Source organism: Ovis aries, chromosome 8 (genome assembly GCF_016772045.2).
Source record: "Ovis aries strain OAR_USU_Benz2616 breed Rambouillet chromosome 8, ARS-UI_Ramb_v3.0, whole genome shotgun sequence".
NCBI lineage: Eukaryota > Metazoa > Chordata > Mammalia > Artiodactyla > Bovidae > Ovis > Ovis aries.
The window spans coordinates 55,477,715-55,497,990 of NC_056061.1; the positions used below are offsets into that span (position 1 = coordinate 55,477,715).

The window sequence follows — 20,276 nt, forward strand, 5'->3', positions numbered from 1 at the left end:
AGATGACACCACCTTATGGCAAAAAGTGAACAGGAACTAAAAAGCTTCTGGATGAAAGTGAAAGAGGAGAGTGAAAAAGTTGGCTTAAAGCTCAACATTCAGAAAACTAAGATCATGGCATCTGGTCCCATCACTTCATGGCAAATAGATGGGGAAACAGTGGAAACAGTGACAGGCTTTATTTTCTTGGGCTCCAAGATCCCTGCAGATGGTGACTGCAGCCATGAAATTAAAAGATGCTTGCTCCTTGGAAGAATATCTATGACCACACTAGACAGTATATTAAAAAGCAGAGACAACTTTGCCAACAAAGGTCCATCTAGTCAAAGCTATGGTTTTTCCAGTGGTCATGTATGGATGTGAGAGTTAGACTATGAAGAAAGCTGAGCACTGAAGAATTGATACTTTTGAACTGCAGTGATGGAGAAGACTCTTGAGAGTCCCTTGGACTGCAAGGAGAGCCAACCCGTCCATTCTAAAGGAGATCAGCCCTGGGATTTCTTTGGAAGGAATGATGCTAAAGCTGAAACTCCAGTACTTTGGCCACCTCATGTGAAGAACTGACTCATTGGAAAAGACTCTGATGCTGGGAGGGATTGGGGGCAGGAGGAAAAGGGGACGACAGAGGATGAAATGGCTGGATGGAATCACCAGCTCGATGGACGTCAGTTTGAGTGAACTCTGGGTTAGTGATGGACAGGGAGGCCTGGCATGCTGCAATTCATGGGGTCACAAAAAGTCGGACATGACTGAGCGACTGAACTGAACTGAAACAACATTGGCTGGGATGTAGCGTAACATTGATTTATGCATACAGATCTCAAACTGTATTATAACAAAGTATTTTGTGTTTCACACAAAACATACTTCTAAAATAAATCTTTTTTACATTAATATTCACATTTTCCCCTTTAAATGGCTTAAAATTTAACTATAAAAGCTTTGCAAAAAAGATGACTAGGTTTAATATGCAAGAGTAAATGAAATCCTAACATTTATTTCTCAGTGGAAGAAGGCAGAAACAACATTTTCAAAGAATTTAAGTGTTTTTTCCGCAAACTCTCACAAGAGCAAGGACACTTTTTAATAATATATAAACACAAAATTATTATCATACAGAAGAAATTTTACACAGATATAAAGTATTATTCATATAGAGTCCACACTGAAACTTCTCCAATTGTCCTTAAAATCTAAAGAAACTAGAATCAGCTAAATTTATACATTACATTTGGTGGTCATATCTCTTTAGCGTCATATTCTAAATTTGCCTGATAGTTTCCTCACGATTAGAGTTTGGGGGAAGAATTCTACACAGGTGACATTGTGCATTTCCCCGAGTATCTCATGAGGATATACATAATATCATCTTGTTTCATTATTAGTGGTGGTCAGTTGGATCACTTGATAAAGGCAATGTCTACCACATCTTATTTTAACTGCACTGTTTATCTTTTGTAGTTGATAAGTAATCTGTGAGGTGGTACTTAAGATTATGTGAATGTCCTGTTTCCTCAAAACTTTTTACCCACTAGCTTTTCACAACCACTGATATGCCTTGTGTGAATCAATTATTGACACGGGTGTTACAAATGGTGATTTTCTCATCTTATTTTTTCTTCTACGTATTAGTATATGCTCATCTATAAAGAGGTTTCCCTTCTTATCACTGAACTTCTGTATATATTATTTATTTGTCCATTGTTGATAACATGCTCTTTTTATATTCAATATGCTAAAATACATTAATACCATGACTTGTTGTTGATGCTAAAATTGTCCCAAATATGAGCACCAACAAGATATCTCCTATGTTCATCTTATGTATCCCCATCATTTTCTTTGTACTCGCTTTCCCTCATAATCTGACATTCCAAAGAGATATTATCTTTTTCATTACTATATTTCCATATGATTTTTCATCTGCTTGTGAGCTTTCTATTCTCTCCTACTACTTTCTCTTTCTATCTATTCAAGAATTAATATCACACTTTTAATTACAGAAGTCTTGTAAGTACATCATGAGAAACGCTGGACTAGAAGAAACACAAGCTGGAATCAAGATTGCCAGGAGAAATATCAATAACCTCAGATATGCAGCTGATACCACTCTCATGGCAGAAAGTGAAGAGGAACTAAAAAGCCTCTTGATGAAAGTGAAAGAGGAGAGTGAAAAAGTTGGCTTAAAGCTCAACATTCAGAAAATGAAGATCATGGCATCTGGTCCCATCACTTCATGGCAAATAGATGGGGAAACAGTGGAGACAGTGTCAGACTTTATTTTTCTGGGCTCCAAAATCACTGCAGACGGTGACTGCAGCCATGAAATTAAAAGATGCTTACTCCTTGGAAGAAAAGTTATGACCAACATAGATAACATATTCAAAAGCAGAGACATTACTTCGCTGACTAAGGTCCGTCTAGTCAAGGCTATGGTTTTCCAGTGGTCATGTATGGATGTGAGAGTTGGACTGTGAAGAAGTCTGAAGGCTGAAGAATTGATGCTTTTGAACTGTGGTGTTGGAGAAGACTCTTGAGAGTCCCTTGGACTGAAAGGAGATCCAACCAGTCCATTCTGAAGGAGATCAGGCCTGGGATTTCTTTGGAGGGAATGATGCTAAACCTGAAACTCCAGTATTTTGGCCACCTGATGCGAAGAGTTGACTCATTGGAAAAGACTCTGACGCTGGGAGGGATTGAGGGCAGGAAGAGAAGGGGGCTACAGAGGATGAGATGGCTGGATGGCATCACGGACTCGATGGATGTGAGTCTGAGTGAACTCCGGGAGTTGGTGATGGACAGGGAGGCCTGGCGTGCTGCAGTTCATGGGGTCGCAAAGAGTCAGACACGACTGAGCGACTGAAATGAACTGAACTGAACTGAACTGTAGTATGTTTTAAAAGTCATCCTTCATTGTTCATTTTTTAGAAGTCTCATGGCTATTTTTATGTTTCTTTTTCCATATAAGCTTCAAAAACTTATTTGAACAGCTCCATAAAGTAAATTTTTGTTATTCTTATTCAGTTCAGTTCAGTCACTCAGTCGTGTTCGACTCTTTGCGATCCCATGAACTACAGCACGCCAGGCCTCCCTGTTCATCACCAACTCCCAGAGTTCACTCAAAGTTATGTCCATACAGTTGGTGATGCCATCCAGCCATCTCATCCTCAGTGGTCCCCTTCACCTCTTGCCCCCAATCCCTGCCAGCATCAGAGTCTTTTCCAATGAGTTAATCTTCGCATGAGGTGGCCAAAGTACTGGAGTTTCAGCTTTAGCATCATTCCTTCCAAAGAACACCCAGGACTGATCGCCTTTAGAATGGACTGGCTGGATCTCTTTGCAGTCCAAGGGACTCTCAAGAGTCTTCTCCAACACCACAGTTCAAAAGCATCAATTCTTTGGTGCTCAGCTTTCTTCACAGTCCAACTCTCACATCCATACATGACCATTGGAAAGACCATAACCTTGACTAGATGGACCTTTGTTGGCAAAGTAATGTCTCTGCTTTTGAATATGCTATCTAGGTTGGTCATAACTTTCCTTCCAAGGAGTAAGCATCTTTTAATTTCATGGCTGCAGTCACCTTCTGCAGTGATTTTCTGTTTAGGTATTCTTAAACGAATTCTTTTTTTGCTATTAAGGTACCTGAAGTTTTATATTTGTTACATCATGTCATCAGCTACTGTTTGTGTATAAAAAGGCTTATGATTTTTTCAGTTTAATATTCTATCACTTTACTGAAATTTAAAAATGATATTAGTGTTTTCATTATCTCTCTTGGATTTTTCCAAATATACTGCAATACCACCTGTAAACAGAGATAGTTTCACTTCTATTCCAATTCTTGGAGCTCTGTTGTTTATTCTGCATTGACTAGTGTCTCTACTATATTTTTATTTATTATTATTTATTTACTGATAGAAAATATTAATGAGTACAAAAAATCGTAATTATACTGGAGTGGATGTGTTAATTGCTCAGTTGTGCCAGACTCTTTGCAATCTCATGGACTGCAGCCCACCAGGCTCCTCTGTCCATGGGATTCTCCAGGCAAGGATACTGGAGTGGGTTACCATTTCCTTTTTCAGGGAATCATCCCAATCCAAGGATCAAACCTGAGTTTTCTGCATTGCACTCAGATTCTTACCATCTGAGCCACCAGGAAATACTGGGGTTTCCCAGATGGTGCTAATGGTAAAGAACACACCTGTCAATGCAGGAGAGGTAAAAGAAGGGGGTTTGATTCCTGGGTCCGGAAGATCCCCTGGAGTAGGAAATGGCAATCCACTCTGGTATTCTTGCCTGGAGAATTGTGGACAGAGGAGCCTGGTGGGCTACAGACCATAGGGTTGCAAAGAGTGCACAGGACTGAAGTGACTTAGCACGGAGGTATGAAAAATAGCTAGCTAGCGGAAAGCTACAGTATAACACAGGGAACCCAGCTCAGTGCTCCGTGATGACCTAGAGGGGTGAAATGGGGGAATGGGAGAGAGACTCATGAGGGAGGGGATATATGCATACATATGGTTGATTCATGTTGTCCAGTAAAAACACAGCATTGTAAAGCAACTCAATTATTAATACAAAACATAACTTCCCTAGTTCATTGCCACATCCAAGCATGTGTACATGCTAGTTCTTGCGCCTGGAAACCCTTCCTTACCTCATCCTACTGGGTTCCAGAAATTAGAAGTGCTCCAAACAATGCCTGGTCTGGATGACGGACAATGCTCCAAGAATGACTCACCTCTGGGCACCCCGAACTCTAGGGCAGAGAGAGCAAGAGGATAAAAGTCCTAGGGCGACCCAGCCCTGAGGCTAATTGGACTGCAGTCCCAGTGGCTGGCTGCTTGAAGCCCACCCAGTCACTGGTGTCCAGCTCCCTACAGCCCGCTGACCCTGTGAACTGGGCGGGACCAGGGCGGGGCCTTCAAGCTTTTTGGACTCCCCCTTCTTTCAGTTGTGACCTCGGCTGACCCGCGCTCCAAGACTCAGTTTCCCGCCGTGTAAGAAAGGCTCAGGGCACCGCCTCCAGGCACCCGGAGGAAGGAGGGTTGGTGCGGAGCAGAAAAAGCCGGCAGTCAAGCGGGGGTCCCGGCGTAGAGGTAGGTCCTATTTTCTTCTCCCTGCTTCCTTGCCTGAACCCTAATAGATGCCTGGAAAGCAGTCTCGGCCCAGGGCTCGGGTCACTAGCAACGCAGTGCACTGATCCCACCCAGCCCTCGCCTCCCCCTGCCCCGCATTCCTCCTCCTCAGACACCTTTAATATATTTTTAAATAATAGTGAAGTTAGTGGGTATCCTGCCTCTAGTATTCTCACACATGCATTTTGCACGTGTGTATGTCTAGTTATAGTCATATATTAACATCAAAGAAGAATTAGTTCAGTTCCTATTTTATTCAGTGTTTTGATTATTAGAAATGGTTGTTAATTTTTGTCAAAGGCCACTTTAACATCTGTGAAGATGATCTCTGATTTTCCTCGTACATTTTGGGGATAAGTATCACTTGGTCATGCTGTTTAACTGTTATGATGAGTTCTTGGATTCTGTTTGCTTGTATGTTATTTAGATTTTTACTTCCATATTTATAAGTGAGATTGATCTATAGTTTATTTTTTTGCTATCTCTATTTTTTGCTAGGCTTCCCAGGTGGCTCAGATGGTAAAGTGTCTGCCTGCAATGCGGGAGACCAGGTTCGATCCCTGAGTGGGGAAGATCCCCTGGAGAAGGAAATGGCAACCCACTGGAAAATTCCATGGACGGAGGAGCCTTGTAGGACTGTCCATGGGGTCGCAAAGAGTCGGACTGAGTGGGACAGGACTGAGCGACTTCACTTTCACTTTCTTTATAAGGTTTAGATGACAATATAATTCTCGTTTCATAAAAATATCTTGTGGCTTTTCATCTTTTTCTATACTCAGAAATAATTTAAGTAAACTGAGAGGATATTATCTCTGCAGATATAGGAGGGTTCCTTTGTGAAAACTGAGCCTAGTCCTTTTATAATAACTTTCTCCATTTATTCTATGGAAACTGGAAGACATTATATGATTCTACAAAGTGGAATATTCCAAGCAACTAACAGCTTTTCACAGCGAGTATCTATATGTTCTTCCAGTCTTGCTCACATATTATATTCACACTCCACCCTCCACTCAAGGACAGAATCAATCCCTCCTTATTTCTTTACATCCACAGCATTTTGCATATGTCTTACAGATTTGATCACATGTGTTATAGCATACTTGTTTATGGAGGTGACGGTTTTCTCTAGACTCTCAAAGACAGAGACACTAATTTAACCACATTTGATTCTTCGGCCACAAAATATTGCTTAGCCCTTGGTAAGTGTTCAAGAAATATATTTTGAATAATAATGAATGAAGAGAAGGAGGGGACACCAATGAATGCCCACTTCAGTGGGAAGTGTCTGTTTATTAAAAATGTGGACTCTAGGGTCAAAAATACCAGGGTTCTTTTCTGGTTTCTCACTGGCAAGTACGTAACCTTGGCCAGTTGCTCTCTGTGTTTTGTTCTCAGTTCAGTTCAGTCGCTCAGTCGTGTCCGACTCTTTGCAACCCCATGAATCGCAGCATGCCAGGCCTCCCTGTCCATCACCAACTCTCAGAGTTCACTCAGACTCGCGTCCATCGAGTCAGTGATGCCATCCAGCCATCTCATCCTGGGTCGTCCCCTTCTCCTCCTGCCCCCAATCCCTCCCAGTATCAGAGTCTTTTCCAATGAGTCAACTCTTCACATAAGGTGGCCAAAGTACTGGAGTTTCAGGTTTAGCATCATTCCTTCCAAAGAAATCCCAGGGCTGATCTCCTTCAGCATGGACTGGTTGGATCTCCTTTCAGTCCAAGGGACTCTCAAGAGTCTTCTCCAACACCACAGTTCAAAAGCATCAATTCTTTGGCCCTCAGCCTTCTTCACAGTCCAACTCTCACATCCATACATGACCACAGGAAAAACCAGTAAAAAGATAGGTGAAATCTCATGGGGGGTTTGCATTCAGAACACAAGTAAGATTCCTAGCATTAGGTACTCTATATGCTCACAAGATAACATGTTGTTCCCATGTGAATGCCTGCTGTTTGGTTCTTTGGAAAATTCCTAGAGAAGTCACAAAATTTCTCTCTTACCTGTGGTATTATAACAAAGGAACCAGACCCTGCTGATGGTAGTTCCCTCTGAAAATGTCTATAGGGATGAAATTCTCCAGTTGAGCTCAACAGCCATAAGGAAATGCAAGCATGTGTTGTGCCTCTGAGATTTTTACATGCAGTATTTGTTTTAGAATGGTAATTTTACATTAGTTGAATATAGTTTTGAAATGAGTCTTCCACTGGAGTTTTGAAAAACAATGCACTGTATCCTGAACAACAACTTAGCAGTTCTCATACCTGGGCTTTCTTCCCAGTTCCTGTGCTGTTTCCCCAGACAGCAAATTAATTAAATGGCCTTTGGCCATAACTCTTTCCCTTGAGTCAGCTTTTCTCTCATTTAAAGTGTAGAGATAGGGGGGATTTAATTAGCCCAATGCCTGGCACATTACATGCACTCCATAAATGTCTGTTGAGTTTTGGAATTCTCTTTAGACGAAGGTCACTTTTGCTATTACTATTAATTTATGAGCATATCAGTAATTCCTGCGCTGATAATATTGACAATGAGCAAGGACTTAAGAAAAGTTAGCTCATAATTTATAAGAATGTATCATGAGAATTCAGATTTTCAACAACTCTCCCTTGAACATATTCACTACTGGTTTAATGTTCTAAGACGGTATTCTACATATAAAGCTCTGGGATTCTATAAAGCTCCTCCTCCTGGCAGGAGTTACCTAGATATTTCCACTGGAAAGAGTATATGTGTGTGTGTGTGTGTGTGTGTGTGTGTGTAAGACCAGACTAAATATAGAGTCTTCATTCTTTAAGCTACTTAAGGGAAGGATATTGTCTTCTAATTTTCTTTTCTCAAGCGCAGTTATAACTGCCAGTTCAAACCCAAAACTATACACAAATTATGAATAGCTTAAAATCTTCTTAAAAGTGTTTCTAAAAAATATTTCGCCTAAAATACTGTTTTTACTGACCTAGAAAATTTTTCTTAGTTGCCGTGCTTAACATTTCTTACTTATGATCTATGTTGTGATGATGGCAGTAAGCAGGAAAAACTTAAGGAAGTACATACAGCACTGATATTTTACTAACATGAATGTAGCACTAATTCATAATCATAATTTAAATTTTAAGTAAAAATCAGGCTTTCCAGAGTGTCATTCCCTTAAGGCTGAATGTTTATAGCCCCGAAGCCTACGTGAATTTACACAGCTGTTTTGAGGCTTTGCATATTTCCTTGTTTTAGGTACTTTGATTTTTTAAAAAGGGATATTTTTATACTGAAATAAAACACAGCTATTAACACCAGCCTCAAGGGAAAAAGAAATTAACAAACCTACAGCTTAAAAATGTTTTAGTACTTTGCCTTTAAAATCTTGTACATCCTTTAAAAGTAGGAAAAATAAAAACCACCCCCAGCCAAAAAAAGACTGAGGACAAACTGTCATGATTTCAGAAGATGATAGCAGAAGTGCAGGTGTTAATACTAGAAAGTCTGTCTGTGAGTAAAATGATCCCGCTGAAACAACCACTATTTGGAGGTTTTTTTGAATCTTTTCTTGGGCCCGGGTGCCTCTATATTGCCACCATTAGCACACAATGCGAGGAGTACTGCAGAATGTTTTCTGCATGGTACCCAGCCAAAAGTGAAACAAGTTGCCTACAGACAGAGAGCCCATTTATAGAACATATTTGCTTATCCCCGGGCTAGGCAGTAACTCAGAGGCAATGCAAAGAAGTCATTTCTCTTTACCTTGCTGGGTGCCACTCTGACCTGGAGAGCCATGTACACATCCTATGGCAAAGCAGTGGTGGAAGCCACCCTCCTTACATCCTCGACATCTGGAAGAAGAGACAATTGTCACAGCGAGCTTTGCAAATTACTCCTGAAGACTGTGAGACGCAGTAGTGCAGGATGATTGGATTACACAGAATGAGACAGAAGCCATCTGTGAGCCATGCATAAGCTGCTGAGTGCCAAAATGAACATCCTTATTAGGCGACCGAGTTCTCATACCATTTGTAGTTTGGTCAAGTTTGGAAGATGAGCCGATTGTTTTCAGACAGGGCTACAAATAGGCAGGGACTTAACATTCTCCCTGGCTGGAAGAGTAATTACTGTCTCCTACTTAAATTAGAGACTTGGCTTTTCAGTTAGGAAGTCCTGAGGTTGTCTCTAAAGGAGGCTGCTGCCATTCATGTTAAAGCATGACCTCCTCTCTGTTTCATTTGCAGAGATCAGAGACAAATGGAGAAAGAAATCATTAGTCCTTTTCACATCATAACAAAACAGTGTAAAAATTCTGACTTTCTGTTTGGAGTGGAAGGAGTCTCATGTCCTAAAATAATGGCTTTTATACAGTCAATGAAATGTTTTCAAAGACTGCCAGGATGCCATCAGGATGGGAACTCTGTGTCTTTCTAGAACCAATGCTGCATTTATCACATTTCTTCCCCCCATTTTTTGATTGGTGCTCACTTGTAGATGGGAGTTCAACTATGTTCTGTAATTCTTTTCCCATTACATCTTCTTAGCCTCTATATAGATTACATTATGCAATATATCCCTGGGACTTCCCTAGTAGTCCAGTGGCTAAGACTTCAAGCTCCCAAAACACGGGGCCCAAGTTCAATCCCTCATCAGGGAATTAGATCCCAAATGCTGCAACTAAAGATCCTGCAACTAAGATATATATATATATATATATATATATCCCCACACATTAAAGTATGTCTCTAGTAAAGGTGAAAAGAGTGTCTTTAGCAATCCCAGAACTTGATATTTTTCTTCTCAAAATGTTTTAAGCTTGATTTTCATAATGGGTTTTAATGACACTATCAATGCTCTTTTATTAATATGCCTTAGATAATTCCTTTAATATGTGGTTGCCCTCCATCTGTAATTATATTGTGAGTTCTTCTGAAAAAGGCTCTTTTGCTGGCTGGTAATTTTGCAACAGCTCCCATTGTCTGCTTCAGATTTTGACACATGGTGGACATTCAGTAAATGTTGATTCACTGTTTGAATCCTGAGCTTTGCCTTATTTGTAATAGCAACTAGCCAGCCTTTCTCCCTAAAGAGGGCAGGAAGTCATAGCCCAGTGAAGAGCAAAGTGCTCACTTGCTGTAGTCCCAGCGCATTCAGTGTTTTGTGGACAACTCAGACTCCATTGGAATTATTTAATTCAATAGTGTCTACCCCAAATCCTCAGGAAGTTGGCACTATACATTGGGAGCCAATACTAATTTTATTACAAACATCCCACTGGATAAAACATTGAAAAGTACTAACTTTGTATAATTATACTAGAAAAATTAAGTGACCCGTAGAGTACATTGAATGGAGTGTGTGGATGTGTGTGTGTGGTTTGTTGCATTTGCAACAATAAGTATCTTTTATTTGAACTACTAATATTATCTATTGTAAGAATTTAACATTATATACACATTCAATAGCTTTAATTCTGCGTTTCAAGTTTGCCATTAGATTGATAAAATATATGCATGTGAACCTACTATATATATGTGTGTGTGTGTATGTGTGTGTGTGTGTGTGTGTTGGCATTGTTGTTTAGTTGCTAAGTCACATCTGATTCTTTTGCGACCTCATGGACTATAGCCAGCTAGACTTCTCTGTCCATGGGATTTCCCAGTCAAGAATACTAGAGTGGGTTGCCATTTCCTTCTCCAGGGACTCTTCCCAAATCAGGGATCAAACCCAAATCTCCTGCATTGCAGGCAGAATTTTTAGCACTGAACCACCTGGGAAGCCCCGTGTATATATGTACATGTACACATATATATATTTATTTATTTATTAGCACCCGCATATGGAAGTTAAGACATAAAATATGAAAAACCTCACACTCTTGGATTCTAAAATTATGCCCCTTGACATGCAATCATATTTTAAAAATTTATTTATTTTTAATTGAAGGATAATTGCTTTACAGAATTTTGTTTTCTGCTGAATATCAACATGAATCAGCCATAGGTATACATATGTCTCCTCCCTCTTGAACTTTCCTTGCAATCATATTTTAAAATGTTCTTAGTCCTTTTGTATAACTTGAGTCCAAAGTCCTTCTTTGTTAAAACCTAATTTAGCTACTTCCTTCATAGTGGAGACATTAAAAAACAAAGGTATTAAAGAGATATTCTCAAGATAATAATAAATAATTTCCAACCTCTTCCTGAGAAAACCAGAAGAGAAAATGAGTTCAGGTCCACAATCACCAATCCTAAATCTCTGGAGCCAAACTGTTTCCAAATTTAAAAAATTTGAATTTTAGACAGATAATAGGATCCATACTACATCACACTCCCAAGAGGAATGGAACTTCATTCTGTATTCAAATGCATTGTTTGAGCAGCAAAATGTATGAATATTCACTGCAAGGAAGATACATAAAAATGGTAAATAATTTTATGTCAATTCAGGTAAGGTTTTGCCACCAAATTAATTTAGGTCAGGTGGCTCAGGTAGTAAAGAATCTGCCTGCAATTCAGGAGATCTGGGCCCAAATCCTGAGTTGGGAAGATCCCCTAGAGAAGGAAATGACAATCCACTCTAGTAATTTTGCCTGGAGAATTCCATGGACAGAGGAGCTTGGCGGGCTACAGTCCATGGGGTCACAAAGAGTTGGACTAAGTGACTAACACACACATAAGAGTCAGAAAAATAATTAACCTTCAGAACATTTTAGATTTTGGGATTCATAGCTAACAAATTATGGACATGTACAAATGTAATCATAAGAATCTGAAGATTGGTATTGAAGATAGAACTCAGAATAAAATTTAAAATGATGTAATGAAGATAAAGATGCTTCTTTTACAAAGTCAAATTATCTGTAAGAAGTAAAAAAGTAAAATTCTTTGCCTCCTGTGCCAGGACCGAATGAAACCAGTTCCCACTAGTGCTTTCTATTCCTCTTTTACGGTTGGCTTTGCTTTGGGAGCTCAATGCTGTATATTTTTAGTTTTAACTGATTTTTTTAAAACCCATTTCTCCTTTTCATGGCCTTCTACCACATCTGTTGTTCACTGCCTTTTTGAAATTAAAATAAAGTACTCTACAGGATATCACTAAACCATAAAATATATTAAGAACAAGCAGGCTCTATTTTATTTCAGGGAGCCATGGAAATACCAATCAAAATTGAGGTGAATTTTTTTCTGTTTATAACCTTAATGGAGTTTTCCTTAGGTTTGAGTCCATATTAAAGAGAAGATATATGTCTACACTTATAAGTACACACTGATTTCATTGTTTCAGATTTATGAAGTAATAAATTGTGTCTTGAAAGATAAAATCACAATAAGGGACAGTACGTCTAAACAGTAATGGCACAGAATCAGAAACAGTTGGCATAAGTGAGTAGTTATGTATATTTATTTAAACCCTTATTAGATGGCAACTTTCTTATTCCTTCCCATGAGCTTAAGCCAGGGCTACTGATAACTGCAAATGTGGACACTTGAGTTTTAATATATCACTTTAGTCCTCCCTGGTGGCTCAGATTGTAAAGAATCTTCCTGCAGGGTGGGAAGACCCAGGTTTGATCCCTGGGTTGGGAAGATCCTCCGGAGAAGAGAATGGCTACTCACTCTAGTATTCTTGCCTGGAGAATTCCATAGACAGAGGAGCTTGGTGGGCTATAGTCCCTGGGGTTGCAAAGAGTTGGACATGACTGAGCAACTAACACTTTCATTTTACTTACCTACCTGTAAGTCAGTTGACCACAGTTCTGGGGCTGAAATGGGCCTTACACAGTGGAATAACTTGAAGAAGTTATAGGAAAGAATGGAGAGTATATCCATTGTATCAGCTTGAAATAATGCCTGGAAAAGAAATGTACAAGTTAGGGCAAATTTAATACAATGATCACAGGGTAAAAATAAATATTGAATGATTAAGTTAGAGTCCTGAATCAAAGAATGCAAATTGGATTTCCGATAGGAAGAGAACACAGAGTGGAAGGAGAGGAAGGGCATTCCAGATAAGAGAAATGTAAAATACAAGGCAGTGAGAACAAGCCAGTGAGATCTGCTTTGCTAGAAACTGATAAATGAGACTAAGGCAGTGGAATGCCGCTTATTGGTGGATGCCTGGAAAGACGGATAATTATTTTTGGTTCAAAATAAAATAGCATTGTTCTTGAGTAGTGGTTTAACAGATGAAATCATCATGTAAGGAAAATCATTTTAAGAGCAGAATAGAATAAAAGACTACAGAGAGAGTATCGGTTGGCTTGTTAGAGAAGGCTTGGGATTTGGTTTTTGTGGACCTAGAATAAGTGAGAAGGAATAGATTTTTAAAAATATCTTGGGTACAAAATGGGCTGTTTTCACGATAAGGGACTGAAAAAGAAGGCAAAATGAAAAAGTAAAAATGACTTCCAAGATGTTGATGGCAGCAAATGAAGGTGATTGTGATGCTATTAGTAAAAATGGTGAGGTTAAGAAAACAGGAAATGAGAAGCACACTGTTGGGTTTAACACATTAAGTGAGTATCAGAATCTTCTGGCAGTCTTGCTAACAGAACACAAATTGCTGGGACCCACTCCTAGAGTTTCTGATTCCATAGGTTGCGGATGAACCAAGGGTTTCTGGGTACCAAACTTTGAGAACCCTTTATGTAAGTCATATCCTTCAGTGACAATTAATGATGATGGAGTAAAGGGGTCTGAGGCCAACAACATAAGTGTGGGAATTATCCGTACGTAGGTCATGGTTGAAATTGTGTTGTGGAAATTTCTGATTGATAGCACTTTCCATCATTTTTATACTCTCTATCATCTGTTTCCTTAATTATATTGCTGACATTAAAGTGAAATAAATGTTCAGTCTCTGGCAGCTAGGGAAAAGGGATGGATACTTTAAGAAATAAAAACACTGATTTTGAAAATAGATGGGTGTATAAGGGAGTATCAGGCATAGCTTTCAATGGATACAGCAGAAAGAGATGTAGGAACAAGTTGCATGTGGTAGTAGGAATAAAGGACCTCTAGGTACTTGGCAGTCTACCTTAGAAACTTCCTTTCACTCTCTGTAAAGAAGCAAAAGGTAGAAAGTTAAAAGGAAAACTTAATAAGTCTACTTTGTATTTTAATTATTGTCAAGTACCCAGGTGCTTCAGTGAAGAGTTTCATGTACATATAAATCACTTCTGTGCCCTTGCATATTTGCAGAAATCTAAATGAGATGTTGTTCCATTTAAAATTTAAATAACTCTTTTGAGAAAATGCCAACCAGATTGCTTCAACTAGAAGCCAATGCATAAACATGTGTTTGTTATTTACTTGTTAATGTGTTCGGCATCTTGACATATTTTGATGTTTTTCACATGAAACCTGAAGTCCTCTATAGTGTGACTTGATGCCCCTACAATGGTGTGTAAAGAAGTAAACAAACAACACTGTGGAAGACACACAGTACATGATTCACAGAAAGACTTTTTCCTTTTCCACTTCCAGAGATAATGGTTACCAAGTGTGATGTTCCATTGTTCCCAAAGGGTTCAGATCTGCCTAAACTCACACTTTTTACAAAATGGCAGGTTCAGACCCACAAGTGCAGCTCTTTAAGGGGTGACTCAGCAGAGGGAAGTTCGCCTGAGACTTAAGGGGTGAACTTGGCTTTGTTCAGCAGGCTCTGGCTGATTGAGTCAGCCTCGGTTCTGGCAAGGCAGCTGCTGGCAGAAATGTGCACTCATTTCACATTCTCTGTATTCTGATTGGAACTTACCTCCTATAAGAATAATTTGAAGTGGACTAGGGGTGGGGGGAAGTTCAAGTTGAATGCTTAATACTTGAAAATGCACAACTTCAATGCTCCAACAGGGGGAAAATTTGACCAAAACCAGATTATTAAAAAAAAAAATGCCCCTAGGGTTTCTTGGACATAAAATTGTTTTTTGAAAACAACATTATGATGAGTTAAGAGTGAATGAATCAGAAACATACGGATTAAATTTTCCCTGAAATTTACATGGATTTGGAAGTCATGGAGAAAAGGGCACTTGGCAAGATACCTTTGAGATTTTATCCAACCAAAAACATTTGAGAAATAATCTGAGGTGCTTTGGTGGACACAAAACAGTGCCAAATTCTTTCACTTTTATAAACTGCACTACAATAAAAATGAAAAAGAAAATGACCTAATTGTAATTTAATGAAGACATGAAATACTGCTTGTACAGCAGCTAGCAAGCTCTGCAGATAAGCACCAGCTTTTTAAGAGATCAGAATATGGGTGGTGGTGGTTTAGTCACTAAGTAGTATCCAATTCTTGGGTGTTTGAGAACAAATCTCAATCAAGTAGGAGCAATATTTTTGCAAGCTACAAATGCTGTAGGCCCTACAGATACAGCCTGAACACACGCTGAGGCTGGGAGGGAACATTTTATTTGCTGGCCATTTTTCTTCCTCACCTAAAGGAAATTAAGATCAACACCAACAATAACTAAAATATAATTTTAAGAAGAACACAGGGTGTGGCTATTTATATTATATTACTAGCTTTTGGTTTGTTTGTTTGTTTTGGTATTTTTCTTACACAGCAGGTCAGTAAGATCAAAGTCTGGGGCTGAGACTACTGCAAGTGGCTCTGGTGCTTCTAGTTAGTATCAGGTAAGATAGAGTCAGATCTGGACAGACATTGGCACTTTAACAAGTCAAAACAAGCTTTGAGTTACTTTATAAGCATTTACAAAGTCATTAACAAAATGTTTATGAGGAAAATACATTAAAAATCTCAGTTTTATGGTTTTCATTGTGCTAAGTATTTTTTCAGCCTCAGAAAAGTTCTTCATGTAACATTTTTTCCCCATGCCTTTTTCCGGAGGATCAAATACTAACGTCCCATTCATACAGGACTCATATGAGATCCTATTCAATAATTACACTTGTGTAATAGCTTAGAAAGTAACTACTATATGAAGACATACATTTTCTAAATAGTCACTGTTTGGTTGTAAAGAGAGTTAAAGAAGGGGAGCATTTATGGATATGGAGATCTGAAAAGATGTAGTATTTAATCCATGGACTTAAAATTTGAACTTACTCTATAGAAACAAGCAAGGACATTAGAAACCTTGACTTTCTTCAGACTTGCTCTTGATCCCAGGTAAGTAAACTCACTTTTTCTTACCTTGCAGATAGGTGCTAGCTCCTCGGAAGAAAGGCTCCTGTAAGCACTTCACTTTCTGACTAATAAGCTAGTCATAAGGGCAGTTTTTAAGTGGAAACCAAGGTGAACTGAGGAGTCATTTACAGAGCAGATCCTTCTAGGTGTGTACATTATTACTTAGGCAGACTAAATTAGTTGTATAAATAACATTTGAAATACTTGAAACTTAGTCCCTCTGGCTTTTTAACTCCAGTAATATGATATCATATGTAGGGAAGAGGAACTTGGAAATGACACACAATGCGAAAGTTAGCTCAGAAGACGGTAACAGAGACCCAAGATACAAATTCTGGGTTTCTGTTAAGTCTTTCTTTAGAGAAAATATTGTATCCAGCTGAAAGGGATAAAGCCCTTTTGTTTCCAGAGAGGAAGGCGTGAGCCCTTCATGAATGTCAAAATATGCAAAGTTCATCCTAATATGCTGTTCATATTTTCTCACAAAACAAAAGCAAAACCACAAATGGACATCAGTGTACCTCTTCAGACATGCGGTGATTTATCTCTCTCACCTAATAAGTACATTTTACTATTTCTGGTACTTGCTGAGTCTGTTTTGCAGTCAGCTTTTATGTGTTTCCATGTGGAACTCAACAGGGGAGCTCAGCTGCCTTATAGAGTAGAACCTTTGTGAACCCCAACATGCCACTTTTCAATACATCAGAGATTTCTATGTCTTGGCTGAAAGCCTTGGATTTTTTTATACCAGTTTGCTTCATCTGCACCTCCATCTTTGGCCTTGACAGCTGACTTTCTTTTCAGGGCCTGTTTTTAAAAATGAATACAATTTTTTTTCTCTTTATCATGTTAGAACACTTCTGGCATGTTCCACACTAGGAGAAGAAAAGATGCTACATCGAGGTGTGTCTGCTGAATGAATGACTGGACTCATTCTTAGGACAGTGACCAGTTCTTACCAACAAGTTTCATAGCATATGCAACTCAAACTGGGGTTTCAGCCTGAAAGTCACCTCCTCTAGTGGGATTTTCCAGTACTACCTCCCACCCCAAGTTGCCCACCTTCTTATTAGTTTGTGCTTATACCTGTATGTTCCTATGGCAACCTGAACATTGCCCATCACAGCTCTTTCACTTGGCATTGAGATTGTCTGTTGTGCTTATGTTTCTATCATATACATTGTAAGCTTCTTGAAGGCAAGTACTATATTTGACCTAGTTTATTCATTTCTGTAACTGAAGCACATAGAAAGGTGTCTGGGACAAGGCAGAAACTCAGTATGTTTTAATATTTGAATAAATGTATTGGGCTTCCCTGGTGGCTCAGAGGTTAAAGCATCTGCCTGCAATGCGGGAGACCTGGGTTCGATCCCTGGGTCGGGAAGATCCCCTGGAGAAGGAAATGGCAACCCACTGCAGTATTCTTGCCTGGAGAATCCCATGGATGGAGGAGCCTGGAGGGCTACAGTCCACGGGGTCGAAAAGAGTTGGACACGACTGAGCGACTTCACTTTCACTTTCATCTGTATGACAGTATATATAATGTGATAGTAAATGAGATGTGATATTTATTAAAAGGCTGTATACATTTAAAAGTATGAAAACATGACTGGTATCAAAGTGAAGTGAAGTTGCTCAGTCATTTCTGACTCTTTGCGACCCCATGGACATAGCCTACCAAGCTCCTCTATCCATGGGATTCTCCACGCAAGAATACTAGAGTGGGTTGCCATTTCCTTCTCCAGAGGGTCTTCCCAATCCAGAGATCAAACCTGTGTCTCCGGCATCTCCTGCAGGTGGATTCTTTACCATCGAGCCACCTGGGAAGCTGTGTACCTTTTCCTTTAGAAACAATATTCAACAATACATTAATCCATTTTCTTCAATCTTTAATTTTCTTGTATTCCTCAGTGTTGAATACACCATTGACTGCTTTAGAATTCATTGAGAAACCACTGAGGCTAAAACTTGTTGCTTTCAGCATGCCGAATGGTATCCATCTCTGTCTCAAGATGTCACATTAAAGAGATCCATGCTTTTTATCACTAACACCAACATTTTTTCATTTTTTCCAGTTTTTATTTTATAAGATAATAAGGTAAAGGTTAGTGAAGATTTAAATGATTGTACAAACAGTGCTGTATGGGCCAGAAAGGTGACTGTGCCAGAACAGCTGAGGTTTGGCAGGCAGCAGTAGACCCCCACATGCAATCCATCAACAAGTTCCTTGCGATCTTCTTCCAAAGCATGCCTTGTATATATCCACTTCTTTTCCACCCTGTTACAGGCGCCATAGTCAAGGCATCATCACTCCTCCCTATCCTGCTGTATTAGTCTCCTAACAACCCTTGCTTTGAGTTCTGCCCCCATAGAGTATCCCATATACCACAGAGTGGCCAGAAGGATCCTTTAGAAATATATCATCGGCTTAAAATCCTCATTGGCTTTTAATTGTTTTTTAGAAATAAGACTGATTTCTTACTCTGTTGCACAAAGGCCTCACTGATTGGGCCAGTCTGCCTCTCTGACATCATCCTGCACCATCCTTGTGTACTCTTCTCCTGCCCATTGGTCTTCATTTTGTCCCCCAAACGCCAAGGGGATACCTTAATGCTCTGCTCCCGCTGCCTGTAATATTTTCCTTTCCTTTTCAACCCCCCCCCTTTTTTTTCAGATCTCAGGCTATCTGTCCTCTAAAGCAGCCATTGCTCTTATTTTGCATCTTACGTGGAAGTCATTGCTCTGTACTAACTTTCCTTTTGGTTGTTGATTGTCAAGTTTCTCATAAGCATGAAGCTCTTTGAGAGCAGGAACCTGTCTGTGTCTCTTGGGGAAGTGGAAGCCATTGGTTAATGGGTAGTTCTCAGATTTTATTTCTGCAAACCAAAAACTGATTACATCCTTAAAAAAGAAAATCATGTCAAGGAGATTCTAAATGCTGACAAACTCCCTTTGTTCATGATTGTCTCCCCCCAACCCCCCCAATACATTGGGTTATTAGAAAGGTAAAGTGTGTATGAAATACTATAAAAAGGACTGCACGTATACAAAAGGGTAATGAAAGTGAAAACATGTAACATAATATGTGAAACATTTAACGCAGTGCCTGACACATATTAGGAACCAAAATCTGCTCATAAGTTTGCATATTTATCACACATTATTCACTAATAGCTTTATACATTTACTCAGTAGATGTCGTCCACCAAACCCAGGAGCACCAGTAAATATTGATAGTAAAAGGGGCAGGTCTTCAAAGAGGAATAAGATGTAAATCCAACAAGCAGCTAAAGGCTAGAAAAGCCAGCCCAGAATTTCAGTGGTCTAGAATTGAATATACTTAATATATAAACTTTTCTAAGAGGAGAAATTTGACAGAAGATTATTGAAAGATTTAAGTATGTGCTTGATCTTAGAATTTCTATTGATTTTCTATACTCTTAAAAGTGAGAACTAAATCTGTAAATTTGCTGCATATTTAAATATTATTCCAGTTACTACAACGGTATAACAGATAACCACACAATTTAATGGGATAAAATAATGAGTTATTATGCTCACAAATTCTAGGTCAGTAATTCAAGAAAGGCACAGTTGATTAGTTCTCACTTAGGACTCTTTTGTAATGGGAGTCAGATCAGGGTGACATTCATCTGAATGTTTGACTGTGGCTTGAGGACCTGCTTCCAAAGTGGCTCCCTGACAGGTGTGACAAGTTGACCAGGTGCTTCAGTTCTCTCCATATGGGCCTCTTCAAAGTACAGCTTTGGTGACCTCATAATATGTGCTTGGCTTCCCCCAGAGTGATTCAAGAGATCAGACAACCTTGAGAGTCATACATTGTTGCTCTTATAGTCTGTTGGTGACACACAGCCAGTCTGTGTCTCATAAGAGAAAATGACACAAGGATGCGGATAACAGGGGATGTGGATCATTGTGGGCCATTTTGGAGGCTTGCTAATGCAAATTTCATTAAATATTTGCTTTTGGGGTAGATAATAT

General features: G+C 39.3%; 1 protein-coding gene across 1 annotated transcript in view; it reads right to left on the reverse strand.

Annotated features, from left to right (window-relative positions):
• The window catches only part of TMEM244 (transmembrane protein 244), a 39,654-nt gene extending 30,534 nt beyond the window's left edge, over positions 1–9,120 (reverse strand). The window contains exon 1 of the mRNA XM_012182858.5: positions 8,880–9,120. Coding sequence (XP_012038248.1) covers positions 8,880–8,912 — 33 coding nt within the window. The 5' untranslated portion in view covers positions 8,913–9,120. The remainder of the gene's footprint in view (positions 1–8,879) is intronic.
• Positions 9,121–20,276: the final 11,156 nt, after the last annotated feature.